A 14327-nucleotide genomic window follows, 5' to 3' on the forward strand; every position below is an offset into this window, starting at 1 on the left:
TGCGTCTCTCTTTTCGTCTCGTCTCCCCATCTGATCTCGTTCTTCTCAGAGCCCCTTGCCTTTCTTACAGCTGACCCCTTCCGGATCTTTCCTTCTAACCCATCACTGTCCCGCCCGCCTCTCGTGGGGGGGGGGGGGGTTCAACCGTCCTCCTGACGCTGTCCCCTCTTCCCCCCCCCTCCGCCTCCTCAGCTACGTGATCGGTCAGATCCTGTCGGACCAGAGCCGTGACGCCATCGTGGAGAACATCCAGCGTCACCTGGTGGAGGTGGGGGAGAGGGTGGCCAGCGGGGCCGTGGAGCCCAGCCAGTACGAGATCCACAAGGTGCGTCACGGCCACCAGAGCCCACCTTTTACTGTTAACGAGTTGCTGAGTGCTCTCTCAGTGAGTCTCTCTTTCTGTCTATCTCTCTCTCTCTCTCTCTCTCTCCGTCCAACAACATTAAATACATTTTACCTATGCCCCCCCCCTGCCCCAACACACACGCACACACACACTCCAGGCCCTGACCAAGGACCCCCAGGACTACCCAGATAAGAAGAGTCTCCCTCATGTCCACGTTGCCCTGTGGATCAACACCCAGGAGGGGCGGCGCGTCAAAGCTGGAGACACCGTCTCCTATGTCATTTGCCAGGTGTGTGTGTGTGTGTGTGTGTCTGCAAAGACACCTGAACCTGTCAGCCAAGGTGCCTGGATCATTCAAATACAAAGGGCTTATATTAACAGATACCTCTTTATTTCTCTCTCTCCCTTCTCCTTTCCCCCCAGGACGGCTCGTCCCTGGGGCCCAGCCAGAGGGCCTACGCTCTGGAGCAGCTCCAGAAGCAGGTCGGCCTCAGCCTGGACACACAGTACTACCTGGCCCAGCAGGTGCACCCCGTGGTGGGCCGCATCTGCGAGCCCATCGAGGGCATCGACGGGGTCCTCATCGCCACCTGGCTGGGTGAGAACAGTGTGGGGTTCCCAACACTCTGCCGGGCTCCACACATCTTCACTCTGGGGTGTGGAGAGAGAGGTTTTTTCACAGTGTGTGTGTGTGTGTGTGTGTGTGTGTGTGTGGCAGGCCTGGACCCGTCCCAGTTCCGGACCCAGGTGCAGCACCAGAGGGAGGAGGAGGGGGAGGGCTTTGTGGGCGCGGCCGCCCAGCTGACAGACGAGGAGCGGTACAGGGACTGTGAGAGGTTCACCCTGGCCTGCCCGCGTTGCCGTGCCGACAACGTCTACGACAACGTGTTCGACGGCGCGGTGAGTCCCGGAGCGCTCTCTTACGCACACACACACACACAAACACACACACGTGCTGGAACACACACCGTCAGACTGATGTGCACACACCAAACCACTTATGAGCATTCAAGACTAAACAGCCATCGGTGGGGTGGACTGTGTCACTGATAAACTTAAATATTTATGATATTATTGTTGGTCTTTTATACATGTTATCTCAATAGAAAACACCAATAAATATCAAGATACTGTGTGTGTAAGGTCGAGCCACTCCTAAGTCCTGGTGAGGTAGGGTTCTATGTTACAGCTCTCCCTATATTTTTAGACGTTGGGTCATCTCAGATAAAGACTCTGTTTTCATTGGCATAGTTTAGACTTAGACTTCAAACGGCCTCCCCTACACACACACACGCACACACACACACACACACACTCAGGCCAAGGCCGTTGGAAAGAGGATAATTATTTGTTTGTGTGTGTTCTCACCAAATGAGGAGCTGCCTTGCAGCCTTGTCTCATCTCAGGGAAAACTCATAAAACTGACAACAGCCCTCACTCGTCTTCTACTGGCCCAGACTACTCACACTCCCACGGCACACACACACACACACACACATAAACACGCTCTCGTACACACTGGCTGTCCTGGGCAGTGCGGATAAGGCAGTTGGGTAATTAGGCTGGTGAACAGGGTCTAAATACTCCGGAGAGGAGGAGAGGACAGACAGGCCTTGACTCTGCTCCGCGAACACACCACAAAGAGATGCAGGGAGGAGAGCGAGAGATGGACAGTGCCTAGCTGTCAGGGAGTTAGAGGGGGGGGGGGGGGATGGAGGACGGGCGCCGCTATCAAAACCAATGCTTGAAGAGACGCAAGGATTCTTCTGGTCGTGGAGAGGAGGGGAGGGGGTGGGAGATGGAAGGAGGCCACTTTCATCCTAACCGGGCCAAAAGAAGAACATGAAGTCGAAGAAAAAGAGGGAGGGAGGAAGGGGGGGGGCGAACAACAGATAAGAGAGGCATATCATTGCATGTCCTGCTTCACGTAGCCCCCTTACGATCCAGGACTTACCAGATATGTGGGGGGGCTCCCGTGTTTGTGTGTGATGTTGAGTTGCTTGTAAGGACAGTTGAAGACAGGCTCACACACACTGAATAACGATAACAAAAGGATAGGACCCTCACCTCACAGCCGGGTCCAGCCAAGGCCTCCTCAGCGGGCCTGCTCTCACCCGGCCTGCTCTCACCCGACCTGCTCTCACCCGGCCTGCTCTCACCCGGCCTGCTCTCACCCGGCCTGCTCTCACCCGACCTGCTCTCACCCGACCTGCTCTCACCCGACCTGCTCTCACCCGACCTGCTCTCACCCGACCTGCTCTCACCCGGCCTGCTCTCACCCGGCCTGCTCTCACCCGGCCTGCTCTCACCCGACCTGCTCTCACCCGACCTGCTCTCACCCGACCTGCTCTCACCCGACCTGCTCTCACCCGGCCTGCTCTCACCCGGCCTGCTCTCACCCGGCCTGCTCTCACCCGACCTGCTCTCACCCGACCTGCTCTCACCCGACCTGCTCTCACCCGACCTGCTCTCACCCGACCTGCTCTCACCCGACCTGCTCTCACCCGGCCTGCTCTCACCCGGCCTGCTCTCTCAGACAGCTGAGGAAGTAAGGACCTCGTATAACGGAGGAACTTTAGTGAGGAACTTTAGGCTTCTGGTGACTTCACTCACACCCTTACTGAAAATCCTGCGACGACTCGCACAAGCACGCCACACAAACGTTCTCCTTCGAGGACCACTTTTTATTTTTATTGTTTTATTGCTCAGCCAGAGCTGTCAAGAGGCTGCATGGCCGGGAACCAGCCTCTCTGACCGGCCGTCAGCGCTCACAAAAGCTCCACCGCTGCCTCCCTGCCTGCACCCCTCGCCTCCTACCTGAGAGGCTGCTAGTTTAGATCACTGGGTTTAAGTAGGATTTGAGGTTTGAGTGTGTGGGCGCCCGTGAGTGTTCTTTTGTGTCCCCTCTGTGTGTGCGTCCTTGTCTCAGCTGTGTGCTTGCTTGTGTGTGTGTGTGCGTGTGTCTGCATGTGTATCTGTGTGTAACCCTGTAGCTGATGTCATATTTGTGTTGCAGGATGTGAAAGCAGAGCCCAGCCTGCTGCGGTGCTGCCACGTGCCCTGTGAGGGGCGCCCCATCAGCCACCCCGTCAACATCTGCAACAAACTGCTGCTCGACATCCGGCGACACGTCAAGAAGTACTATAGTGTGAGTACTGGATTGGGGGGGGGGGGGGGGGCTGGGCTTTTTTTGTGGCAAGACTTTTATGCTGGGATCAGCGTAAAAGAACGGTTTGTTTGTTCCTCTTCTGTGCTGAATGCCAAACGCTCTCCCACTGTTCTCTCTCACACACACACACACATTCACCTTTTGCCCACCTGCAGGGCTGCAAATGGATTTGATTTAAAGCTCTTTTATACTATAATACTATGGCTGGAGCACAAACTCAGGCCAGGCAGCCAGCTGGCGAATCTGGTTCAGCTTTATCTTCCAGAGTAGCATACATTCTTTCCATGCTGGGGCTGTGGCTGGGGCTGGGGCTGGGGGTGAGGTTGGGGTGAGGCTGAAGCTGGTGTACTAATAGGTGTAGGTAAATGTTCTAAACTCTCCCAGAGGTTCAGTAGCTCTGCATTGCAGTGGTTCTAGAGACAGTGGAATGCGCTAGAGTGTCCGATTGAAGGAGTTCTCTGGTGGTGTGTGAGGCTTTAAGGAGTGTTTAGTTGAGGGGGGAGTGTAATTTTTGTCTGTGTGTACAGGGAGGGGGGCTTGGGGGGTGGGGGGGTGTTACTCTCCCACAGGGCTGAGCAGAAATCAATTAGAGTGGTGAATGTGGGGGGGAACAAGCCCCTCTCCCCCTTTGTCACGACGTGTGAAACAGCTGCTACCACTGAATACTTACCTCACACACACACACACACACACACTGGCAGCCCAAACTACAGTGGGCAGAGCACACACACAGGGGGCGATGAAGAGGGGTAATATTGTGTAATTAAGGATTCCTTTCAGTCCGGGGAAGAGCTCAAATAGAGCTGTTTGTCTGGGCAGATAGAGTGAAAGCCTGGCTTGTGTGTGTGTGTGTGTGTGTGTGTGTATGTGTGAGCCTCCTACCTTGGACCACAGGGACATTAATCATTAGTGAAATTACCTCCAGCCCCCCCACTATTATCAATAAACCGTCTCTCCGAGACTGGGCAAACACTCGTTCTCTCTCCATCCCTCCATCCTGCCCTTTCTCTCTCTCTCTCTCTCTCTCTCTCTCTCTCTCTCTCTCTCTCTCTCTCCACTCTCCGTTTGTCATCCTTTCCCCCCTCTTTCTCCTGCTGTCTCTGGCGAAATGAGAGTCACTCGCTCCAACCCCCCCCCCCACCACCACCACCTATTTGCCCCCGTCTAACCACCGTTGCCATGGCGTTTAACAAATTATTGTAATTACCCTCGTCATGTGGGTCGCCCCTGGAAACAGGCAGAGGGGCAGGAGAGGAGGGGAGGGAGGGATGAACAGAAAGAGTGAATAAAAGGGAAGAAGGTGATAATCCTATTTTGAACAAAAGGTCAAATTGCTGAATAGAGAAGCTTTGATTAAGCGTCGGACGTACAAAGTGGACTGGTTGGAGCCCTATTCACTGTGTCCGTGTGTGTGTTCCTGTGTGTGTGAATGACTGTCTACAGAAAGGACTGGTTTGTACCCTTGTGTGTGTGAGTTAAGTGGACTGGGTTCAAACCTATTCGGTTTTGTGGGAGTGTTGATTACCAAACCTCAAAGCCAGCTAGATGCACCTCTCTGATCCTCCAAACAATTGTGTATGCACTGAGGAGGGGGATAGGGTTTGTGCAGGTGAAGACGACTTTGCGGAATTCCTTAGGTCACCATGCCAACCAGATCACCAATAGGTAAAAATGGATGAACAGCTGTGATTGAGGTGGAGAGAGACAGAAGGAGAGACACTGCATGGGTGATCAGAGGGACAGTGAAATCATTTGAAAGAGGGGGGGGGGGGGGGGTGATGGGTCACGGGGAGAGGGTGGTGGAGAGAGGAAGAGGGGAAGCGGAGAGAGAGGGGGAAGTGTCTGTCTGGGGCTTGTCATGGCCTGGTCCTGGCTCTGTTTGGTTAAATGATGTGGAACTCATTTGACGTCTGCATTCAGTGTGTCAGGTATCCACTGGTGTAATTATGCAATTATGAGCCTTTATTCTCAATCTGTCTCCCTCCCTCACGCGCTCTTTCGCTCTCTCTCTCTCTCTGTCTCTCTGTCTCTGTCTCTCTGTCTCTGTGTGTTTCTGCAACTTAATGCTTCAATTAGATGGTTTTTTCCTTTTTCTTTTTTTTTTTCTCACACAGCCTGTTTTTATCTTGCTCCGATTCGGGACTTCTCCCGAATCTCTCTAAACTCTACCCTTGACTATGATCGAGAGAGGATATATTTCATCTCTTCTGATGGATTTTGGGTCATTGGGCAGAACTAGCAGAGTAGAGGGACATTGTGGGGAGTGGAGGTGTGTCTGGAGCAATGTGGTATGCAGGTTTGTGCATGTGTGTGTGTGGTTCCAGCTCTCCCCCATGGGAATATTAGTGTGTGCTTAGTCTGATGTCCTTCCAAACACAAAGGGGCAGGGGATCAAACACTCATACACTGATACCACACACACACACACACACACCTCGTCGGTCCCCATCCCCACCCAACGAAAACCAAACATGCACATATGTCTCAATTCAATTACCATCTCACAGAGTTCACAGCTTTACCCACAAGCCTTTGGGCCTGGACTAATTATCTAAACAACGCCAGAGGGACTACACAAAGGGCTGAGGATCATGGGAAATGCGTCTCTGTTAGTTCTGATACTGGTCAGACACACAATGCTGGAGGGTGTCACCCTGGTGGCTCACACACCTGGGAGATAAGGGTGTGTGTGTGTGTGTGTGTGTGTGTGTGTTAACACAGGCTAATAAGACTCATAAGCATATAAAGACCCTTCAGTTAATCAGACTGCTTGAAATAATTGTAATTGGGAAGAGATGGGGAAAGAGCTGTCCAGTGCTCTTCCATCACTTCCTCTTGCAGGAAACCTTGTGTGTGTGTGTGTTAGTGTGTTATTGAGGGTTTTTGTGTGTTGTTGTTGAGTGTGTTTGTTGGGGTTGATGGTGGAACGTATGCTGGTGATGAGGATAGGTGTGATGTGGTGACGAGGGCATGGTGGTGATGGTATGTTTGTGTCTGTTGGTGAATGTGTGTGTTGATGACGAGTGTGTGTTGATGACGAGGGTGTGTGTTGTTGACGAGGGTGTGTGTGTGTTGATGACGAGGGTGTGTGTGTGTTGATGACGAGGGTGTGTGTGTGTTGATGACGAGGGTGTGTGTGTGTTGATGACGAGGGTGTGTGTGTGTTGATGACGAGGGTGTGAGTGTGTTGATGACGAGGGTGTGACGGTGCTGATGGACGACATTAAGAGACAGGTGCAGCACTGGCTCCAGCCAGCCAGCCTATGGATGGATGGATAGAAGCAAAGAGAAAAGAGAAGGCAATGGTGCTGGGGTCTGTTATTAGATGGGTATTAACCCCCTCCTAACCCCCAAGATCCCCTGTAATGACTAGGCTGGAGATGGAGGAAGGGAGGAGGGGGGGAGGGGGATGCACTGCACCTGTCTAGGGGCACTGACTCATCCTGGGGGGTCCTAATCACATGGACGTCCAGGGAGTACCTGAAAAGAATACAAGCCTGACGCAGATGGGTCTATAATGTTTGAGTGATGTGGGGTGTCTGATAAAAGTGGTGTAGGATGTGTGTGATGCATCTCCCTCTCTCCCAGGGCTGGCTGGTGTGTGAGGACCAGGCCTGTCAGAACCGGACCAGGAGGCTTCCCATCTCCTTCTCCCGCCACGGGCCCATCTGCCCTGCCTGTACCAAAGCTACTCTCCGACCCGAGGTAGAGCACACACACACACACACACGAGTTCCCATGTGTTGCAGACGGTTTGTCCAGGTGATGGTGCTATGGAGTCAGTTAAGGAGCCTAGGTGGTCTCTTCTCCTTTCCGCTCCCCTCCTCTATTCTGCTACTTTTCGCCTCTCCTCTCACACACTCCATCCACACCGTTTTGGTCATTCAATATTTGTATACAAACACACAAAATGATAAGTGTCCTCTGCCAGTATGCGTGTTAACAGTGGCTCACTGTTACATTCAGCCATAAACCCACCATGCTGACCTCACAGATGCTCTATGAACACTTTGTTAAACTGCACTGGTGATCCGAAAGAGATTCTCCCCTTGAGATTTTCAGTGATTTTTTCCCTTCTGTTCCAGTCCTACATGCCTCCCTTCTTCTCCTCTCCTTTCCTCCCTCCCTTTTTTCCCTCCCATCTGTCCTTCCCCATCTCCCTCTCCCTTTTCTCTTCCCATTCTTTTCATCTCATATCTCTCCACCCGTGTCTTCTTCTCTTTTCCTTTCCCTGTCTCTCCCTCTCTCTCTCTCTCCGTCTCTCTCTCTCTCTCCGTCTCTCTCTCTCTCCGTCTCTCTCCGTCTCTCTCTCTCCGTCTCTCTCTCTCTCTCTCTCCGTCTCTCTCTCTCCATCTCTCTCTCTCTCTCTCTCTCTCTCTCTCTCTGCTTATCTGTGTGTCTGGTTATGTGACGACAGGTTGAAAACCAAAAGGCCAATTTCTCTTGTCACCATAGCCACTTAGTCTTCGCTCTCCGTGCCTGAAGACCCTGGCACTTTAAACTGCCGACTGAATAAAACATTTAACTCACCCCTACACATCCCCTGCAACTGGCCTTCCCTTTCATCCCAGGTCCTGGGTTTGTGTTCCCTCTGGTTTCCTCTTCTCTCCATCCCCGGCACTGGTCTCCTTTTGTCTCTGCTTGTTCCCCCCGTATCTCTCTCCTCCCCTTATTACTGCATTGCTGTTTTTCTCGCCTCCCCTTCTCTCCTCACTCTCTCCTCTCAGTCTAACTCCTGGCCTATCTTTCTCCCTTCATCTGCCTTCGTTCTCTCTTTGTCACTCTCAATCTCTCTCTCCCCCCCTGTCTCTCTCACTCGCTCTCCCCCCCTCTCTTGGACAAATTCTGAGAGTGATCTGATCTCCATGTAATGGGGGAGTAATAGGCACTCTGCATTGATTGGTAAGTAATTTGGGGGAGTTATGCACAGGTGCAATTTGTAATATTTTCAGTAAATTAAATTTCTCTTTCTCTCCCTCTTTTCCTCCCCTCTCTCTTACTCTATCTATCTCTAACATGCTCCCCTTCCTGTCAGCACTAATGTGGGGTGCAGCATCTCTCTCTCTCTCTCTTTCTCTCTCTCTCTCTCTCTCTCTCTCTCTCTCTCTCTCTGACACACACATGCTGTATTTCTCTCCTGTCTTTTCATTTCCCCTTTATTCCATTCTCTTCCCCTCCCCTCCTTGTGCTCTCCCTCACTTTGTATCCCTCTCTTCAACCCTCCCTCCCTCTCCCTTCCTCTCTCCCACCCTTTCTCTCTCTTCTCTCTCTCCCTCCCTCCCCTCTCACTCTCTACCTCCCACCCTTTCCTTTTCTCCTCTCTATCTTTCCCCTCTCTCTCTCTTCCTCAGCCTCTCTCTCCCTCTGTCTCTCTCTCCCCCAGTTTTATTGATGTACGCTCAGGCACCCATTAGAGCTCTTTTTTCCCTCTAGTGGAAATTGCAGCATGTTAATTTTCACACAAATTACGGCAATAGCAGGTATCTCTATTTGATACATTATAGCGGGAGCAATCAGAGATAATTGAGTGCCTTTCAGACAGAGACGGCTGCATTCACTCCCGGCTCAAAGCCGGGCCATTATCGCCTAATCGCTCTTTAAACACTGAATTTTCGCCGAACAAAAATTCTTGTCATAATTTTGCTTAAGTGTATTTGGAAATCACAGTCCTTTGAGCGAGGATAATTGAAATCAAATCCCTTTCACTGGAGCTGACATTTCTACATTTCCCCCCAATTGAAATTAATTTCAAAAATTGAGCATGAATATCTTCAAATAGCAGGCAATTATGCATTTCAATGGGGAGAAATTACCGGAGCTGAATCGGCAGAGGCAGCGGGCACGGGCTCCAGTTAAATGGCTTTGTTTCCCGCCGTGTTTGCCGAGTAAAGATTTACATATATTGACTCATTATGGTGGCTTGTGAAGCTGATCGCCGTGACTACTCGAACCAGCGGCAGCGATTACGCCGCTGGTATGTACACCCCCCCCTCCCCGCCTCCGTTCACACTGCTAACGAGGGATGGGATGTTTTCTATTCCTCTCTCTCCTCTATCACACATTCTCTCCTCTATATCACCCTGGCTCTGTGTCTCACTCTCCTCACACATTCTCTCCTATATCACCCTGTCTCTCTCTCTCTCCTATATCACCCTGTCTCTCTCTCTCCTATTTCACCCTGGCTCTGTGTCTCACTCTCCTCACACACTCTCCTATATCACCCTGTCTCTCTCTCTCTTATATCACCCTGGCTCTGTGTCTCACTCTCCTCACACATTCTCTCCTATATCACCCTGTCTCTCTCTCCTATATCACCCTGCCTCTCTCTCCTATATCACCCTGTCTCTCTCTCCTATATCACCCTGTATCTCTCTCTCTACTATATCACCCTGTCTCTCTCTCCTATATCACCCTGTCTCTCTCTCTCTCCTATATCACCCTGTCTCTCTCTCCTATATCACCCTGTCTCTCTCTGCTATATCACCCTGTCTCTCTCTATCTCTGCCTTTCTCTCCTTCTCTGTCTATCTCTGCATCTCTCTCACACCCCTCTCTCCCCGTCTCTCGTTCGGTCTCTCCGTCTCCACATTTCTCCGTCCACTTCTTTCCCCACGTTATTCTATCCCTCCCTCTCTCTCTCTCTCTCTCCACCTTTCTCAACTGCAGCTGCAGCAGTTGTGTGTGTGTGTTGGCGGGGTGGGGTGTGTGATTAGGTCAGGGTGGGGGAGAGCTGGTACTGTTAGGAGAGGAAAGTGTAGGTATACTTCTACGGCTCTCAGATGTGACATTTTGACCCAGCGCCATCAGAAGTTGGATAGTTGCTATGTTTGTGAGCACACATATTTTATGACCTACAGGACTACACACACACACACCTGACTATTACAGTGCCCTTATCCGAATAGAATGCGACCATCTGGTACTTTAGTGTTTAGAGATTGTTGAGTGTGTGTGTGTAGGAGATTGAATTTATTAAATGTATAGTGTGTTTGTGTGTGTGTTTGAATCTGAGGGAGAATCTTGAGTGCTGAGTCCATTGTCTGAACAGCAGTGGGCCATTTTAGACTGTTGGCTGTGGTTTAGTGATTTAGACCAATTTATATTCTTTATCTCCTTCTTTCTCTCTCTGTTTCTTACACACTCGCTGTCTCTGGTCCCTTTCTCTCCCTCCCCCTTTTTGCCCCTGTAGTCTTCAGGTTCACCCTGCATGGCAAAGGGAAGTGCACATTCTCTCTGGACGTGTGTGTGTGTACGCTGGGTGAGGCGTAGCTAGTTAGGGAAGAGGGGAGTCGGGGGGGTGGGGGAGCGGTGAGGGGGTGGGGGTGGGGGGGGTCCAAAGCTCCCGAGAGAGAGAGGCAATTTCACAGCTGGTTTGCTCTTTAGGCAGCCAGCCTGAAAATGCTGCAGATTTGTGGTGCAAATTGAAACGGTGTCAGTACTGGAACAAAGCAGTGAGCCGAGGTACGAAGCTCACTGTGTGTGTGTGTGTGTGTGTGTGTATTGTGTGTGTGTGTGTGTGTGGAGGAGGGGGGGGTTGTGTTTTGATGGGGGGGGGGGGGGGGGGATTGGTGTGGGGGCTCTAAATTCAATAACGACCTGTAACATCTTAGCCACGCCTTTTTGACACCTGTCAGTCAAAGCCTGCAAGTTCTCTAGCCCACCCACAATCACACACACAGAGAGTGTGTGTGTGTGTGTGCGTGTTGTGTACTGCATATCAGAGAGGGAGTGTGTGTGTGTGTGTGTGTGTGTGTTGTTTGTGCCTGAACAGCTTTGCATTGGCAACGGTAACCATTGCTCCATTATGGGATGCATCACTTAGTCGTTGACCAGGCAGTGCATCGTGGGTCAACAGCTGTGCGGTTTACATGGACAGCCATCGAGGACCATTAAAAACACACACACACACCCCCATTACACACACGGGCTAGACACGCAACCATGCCGAAACATACACACAAACATTCCATTCCTGTCTTCAGTCATCACCATACACGCATTGCAAGTGGCCACGGCACACACACACACACACACACACACAGGGAAATGGCATCATAATAACGGCATCCTCCACACACACGCACACCTGACGTGTGTGTGGGGTTGGGGTGTCTCATGGCCTCTTCAGTTGAACAGGGGGAAATGACGACCCGATAGCTGCAATTAAACATGCAGTATAATGGCTAATCAAATTGACAGCAACTGCTGTTCCGCTGCCTCTCTCACAATGGCTTATCACAACAAACTATTACGAAGGAGGTAATTTTAGGGCTGATCCCATTCTCTTTAACACTCTCTCTCCCTCCTTTTTCCTCTCTCTCTCTTTCTCTCTCTTACTCACCCTCTGCTCTCTCTCTGTTTGTGTCTCTCACGCCTTCTGCTCACTCCTCTCTCTCTCCCTCACTCGTTGTCTCTCACCCATTCCTCTGTCTCTTTCCCTTTGTCTCTCCGTCTCTCTCTCTCTCTCTCTCTCCCTGGCAGGCAGTTGTGTGGCTAGAGTTAATTGCCGCTGAGATTAACAAACCAAACAAATTTGTATCCTGCTTTATTATGTCAGAGAGGGGAGGGAGTTAGATGGAAGGGGGGGGGGGGGGGGGAGTAGGGAGAATATATGAACGGAGAGAAAAGAAATAAGGGTTAGAAGAATGGAGGATGAGTAGGAAGGCTTGTGCTGCTTTCATCTCTGTGAGAGAGGCAAAGCAGTCATTTAACCTGCTTAAAGGTTCTTTGCTTCTGTCGCGTTTAGTTGTTACCTCTGCTTGCAACACGATGAAACGGGACTTGTGATTGGTCTAAACGTGTTGTTCAGATAATATTGTTTGTGATAATAAAGGTGCGCGGGCGTGTGTTCCGTCTCTACAGTACTCTGAGAAGGCCCTCTACAACCAGCTGTGCTTCTACAGATTCATCTTCGACTGGGATCACGCGCTCGCCAGTGGAAAAGGTGAGGCCACACGCACTGGCAATCAGGGACACAATTGCCGCACGCCTTAACTTTTATAAACATATCACATTAATATTAACATTCTCACAATCACACACACACACACAGGAAGGCGGGGGGGGTGGTGGTGGTGGGGGGGATTAAGGAGGCTCGGCTCCTCCAGTCGACAGCCCTAATTTAGGAGACGGATTCAATCACACACACACATGGAATGCAAAACGCTCCAATCGCTCCAATCACCGAGAGAAAGAAGGAAAGGGCCCTCCATCCGTCTGCTCTCCTTCTCTCCCCTCTCCTTCCTGCCCGCACTGTCCAGCTCTACCTCCGCTACCCCCCACCCTCCACCCCACTTCGACAGGCACTCGTTTGGCAGTGTTGATTGAAAACAGGTTTTAGATTTGGGGAAATGATAGGGGGAGTAATAGGAGCGCAGGCGAAAGGATAGCCCTTCTCCCGTAATGGGACATGGAGCGTATATCCGCCCCCCCTCCCCCCCTCCCCCCTCCTACAAATAGACGCAACGCCACGTTCTGAGCATGCTCAGTAGCCACCCGCCACAAGGCCTCTTCCCCACAGTCTTCTCTGATGGATGTCACTTGATTAGAAAGGGCCTCTCTGTGAACTGGTTTATTTATTTGATTAAATATTTATGTATGTATGCCTGAGTGTGTCTGTGTGTAAGCTGGCCGGAGCGAGACAGCGGAGGTAAATATAACGTGTAATCAACAGATGACCACTCTGGAGATGGAGGGAGCCGGAATAGTGGGACTGGGATGGAGATGGGGGGGGAGGAGGTGGAAGGGGGGGGGGGGGGTGCTAACATGATTATAGCCTTCCTTATCCTCGCACTTTCTTTGTGATGTGAGAAATCAAGGCCAATCTGTTCTTGACTTCCTTCCGCCGTCCTCCCCTCGGGTTCTTTTTCTCTTTTTCCTTGTTGTTCTGAGTTTAGTCTCAGGAGTAACCTTTAGTCTGTGTCCATGTCAGTGTGTGTCTGTGTCCATGTCAGTGTGTGTCTGTGTCCATGTCAGTGTGTGTCTGTGTCCATGTCAGTGTGTGTCTGTGTCCATGTCAGTGTGTGTCTGTGTCCATGTCAGTGTGTGTCTGTGTCCATGTCAGTGTGTGTGATAATAGAAATTAAAGGATCATGTTCAGAGACCCTTCTATCACTTTGCTCGTATGTCTCCATTTGAAAACCCCAAATCCTGATGAGTCTTTAGGACTAAGTCTAACACACCCATGCTGCCATAAAGTATAGGGTTCAAGTGTCATCACCTGGTCCTGGGGCAGTAATATCCCATATTACTGTATTACACACCTAGGGGACACACTGCTTAGATTACCAGGCTGAGCCCATGTCCTGTACACGTGCTGGGGGGGTGGGGGGGGTGGAACTTCTCACAGCACTCCGTGACCTTTGCTTTTATCACAAGCTTTCCCTCTCTTAAAAAAATAAAAATCTTCTAGTGCCCCTTCAAACCATTGTGTGTGAGAGTGTGATTGTTTATGTTTGAATGCATGTGTCTTTATGTGTGAGAGAATGTGTATGTACTGCGTGTATATATTATGGCTGCCAAACGATGACATTTTTTAAATTAAATTAATGACATTCTTTGTAATGAATTTATCTAGATTACTCGCATATCAATATCTAAATTAACACATTATTTTGCAACCCTATACACACACACACACACTGCAAAAGTGTATGAGAGACAATGTGAATGTATTGGATCCCTATGTGTATATATATTTGTGTGTGTGTGTGTGTGTGTGTGTGTATACACACACACATCCTACTATACAATGTGTATGTGTGTATATACACACACTCTCACTGTATATGTGTGTGAGAGATTGAGGGAAAGT

The 14327-nt window shown here is 50.7% G+C and overlaps 1 protein-coding gene across 1 annotated transcript in view; it reads left to right on the forward strand.

Annotated features, from left to right (window-relative positions):
• The window catches only part of pola1 (polymerase (DNA directed), alpha 1), a 32814-nt gene that overhangs the window by 14917 nt on the left and 3570 nt on the right, over positions 1 to 14327 (forward strand). The window contains exons 30-36 of the mRNA XM_067252145.1: positions 193 to 325; positions 504 to 635; positions 770 to 944; positions 1065 to 1246; positions 3363 to 3494; positions 7104 to 7220; positions 12377 to 12458. Of these exons, the coding sequence (XP_067108246.1) occupies positions 193 to 325; positions 504 to 635; positions 770 to 944; positions 1065 to 1246; positions 3363 to 3494; positions 7104 to 7220; positions 12377 to 12458 (953 nt within the window). The remainder of the gene's footprint in view (positions 1 to 192; positions 326 to 503; positions 636 to 769; positions 945 to 1064; positions 1247 to 3362; positions 3495 to 7103; positions 7221 to 12376; positions 12459 to 14327) is intronic.

The sequence above is a fragment of the Osmerus mordax genome, chromosome 15 (assembly GCF_038355195.1).
Source record: "Osmerus mordax isolate fOsmMor3 chromosome 15, fOsmMor3.pri, whole genome shotgun sequence".
Lineage (NCBI taxonomy): Eukaryota > Metazoa > Chordata > Actinopteri > Osmeriformes > Osmeridae > Osmerus > Osmerus mordax.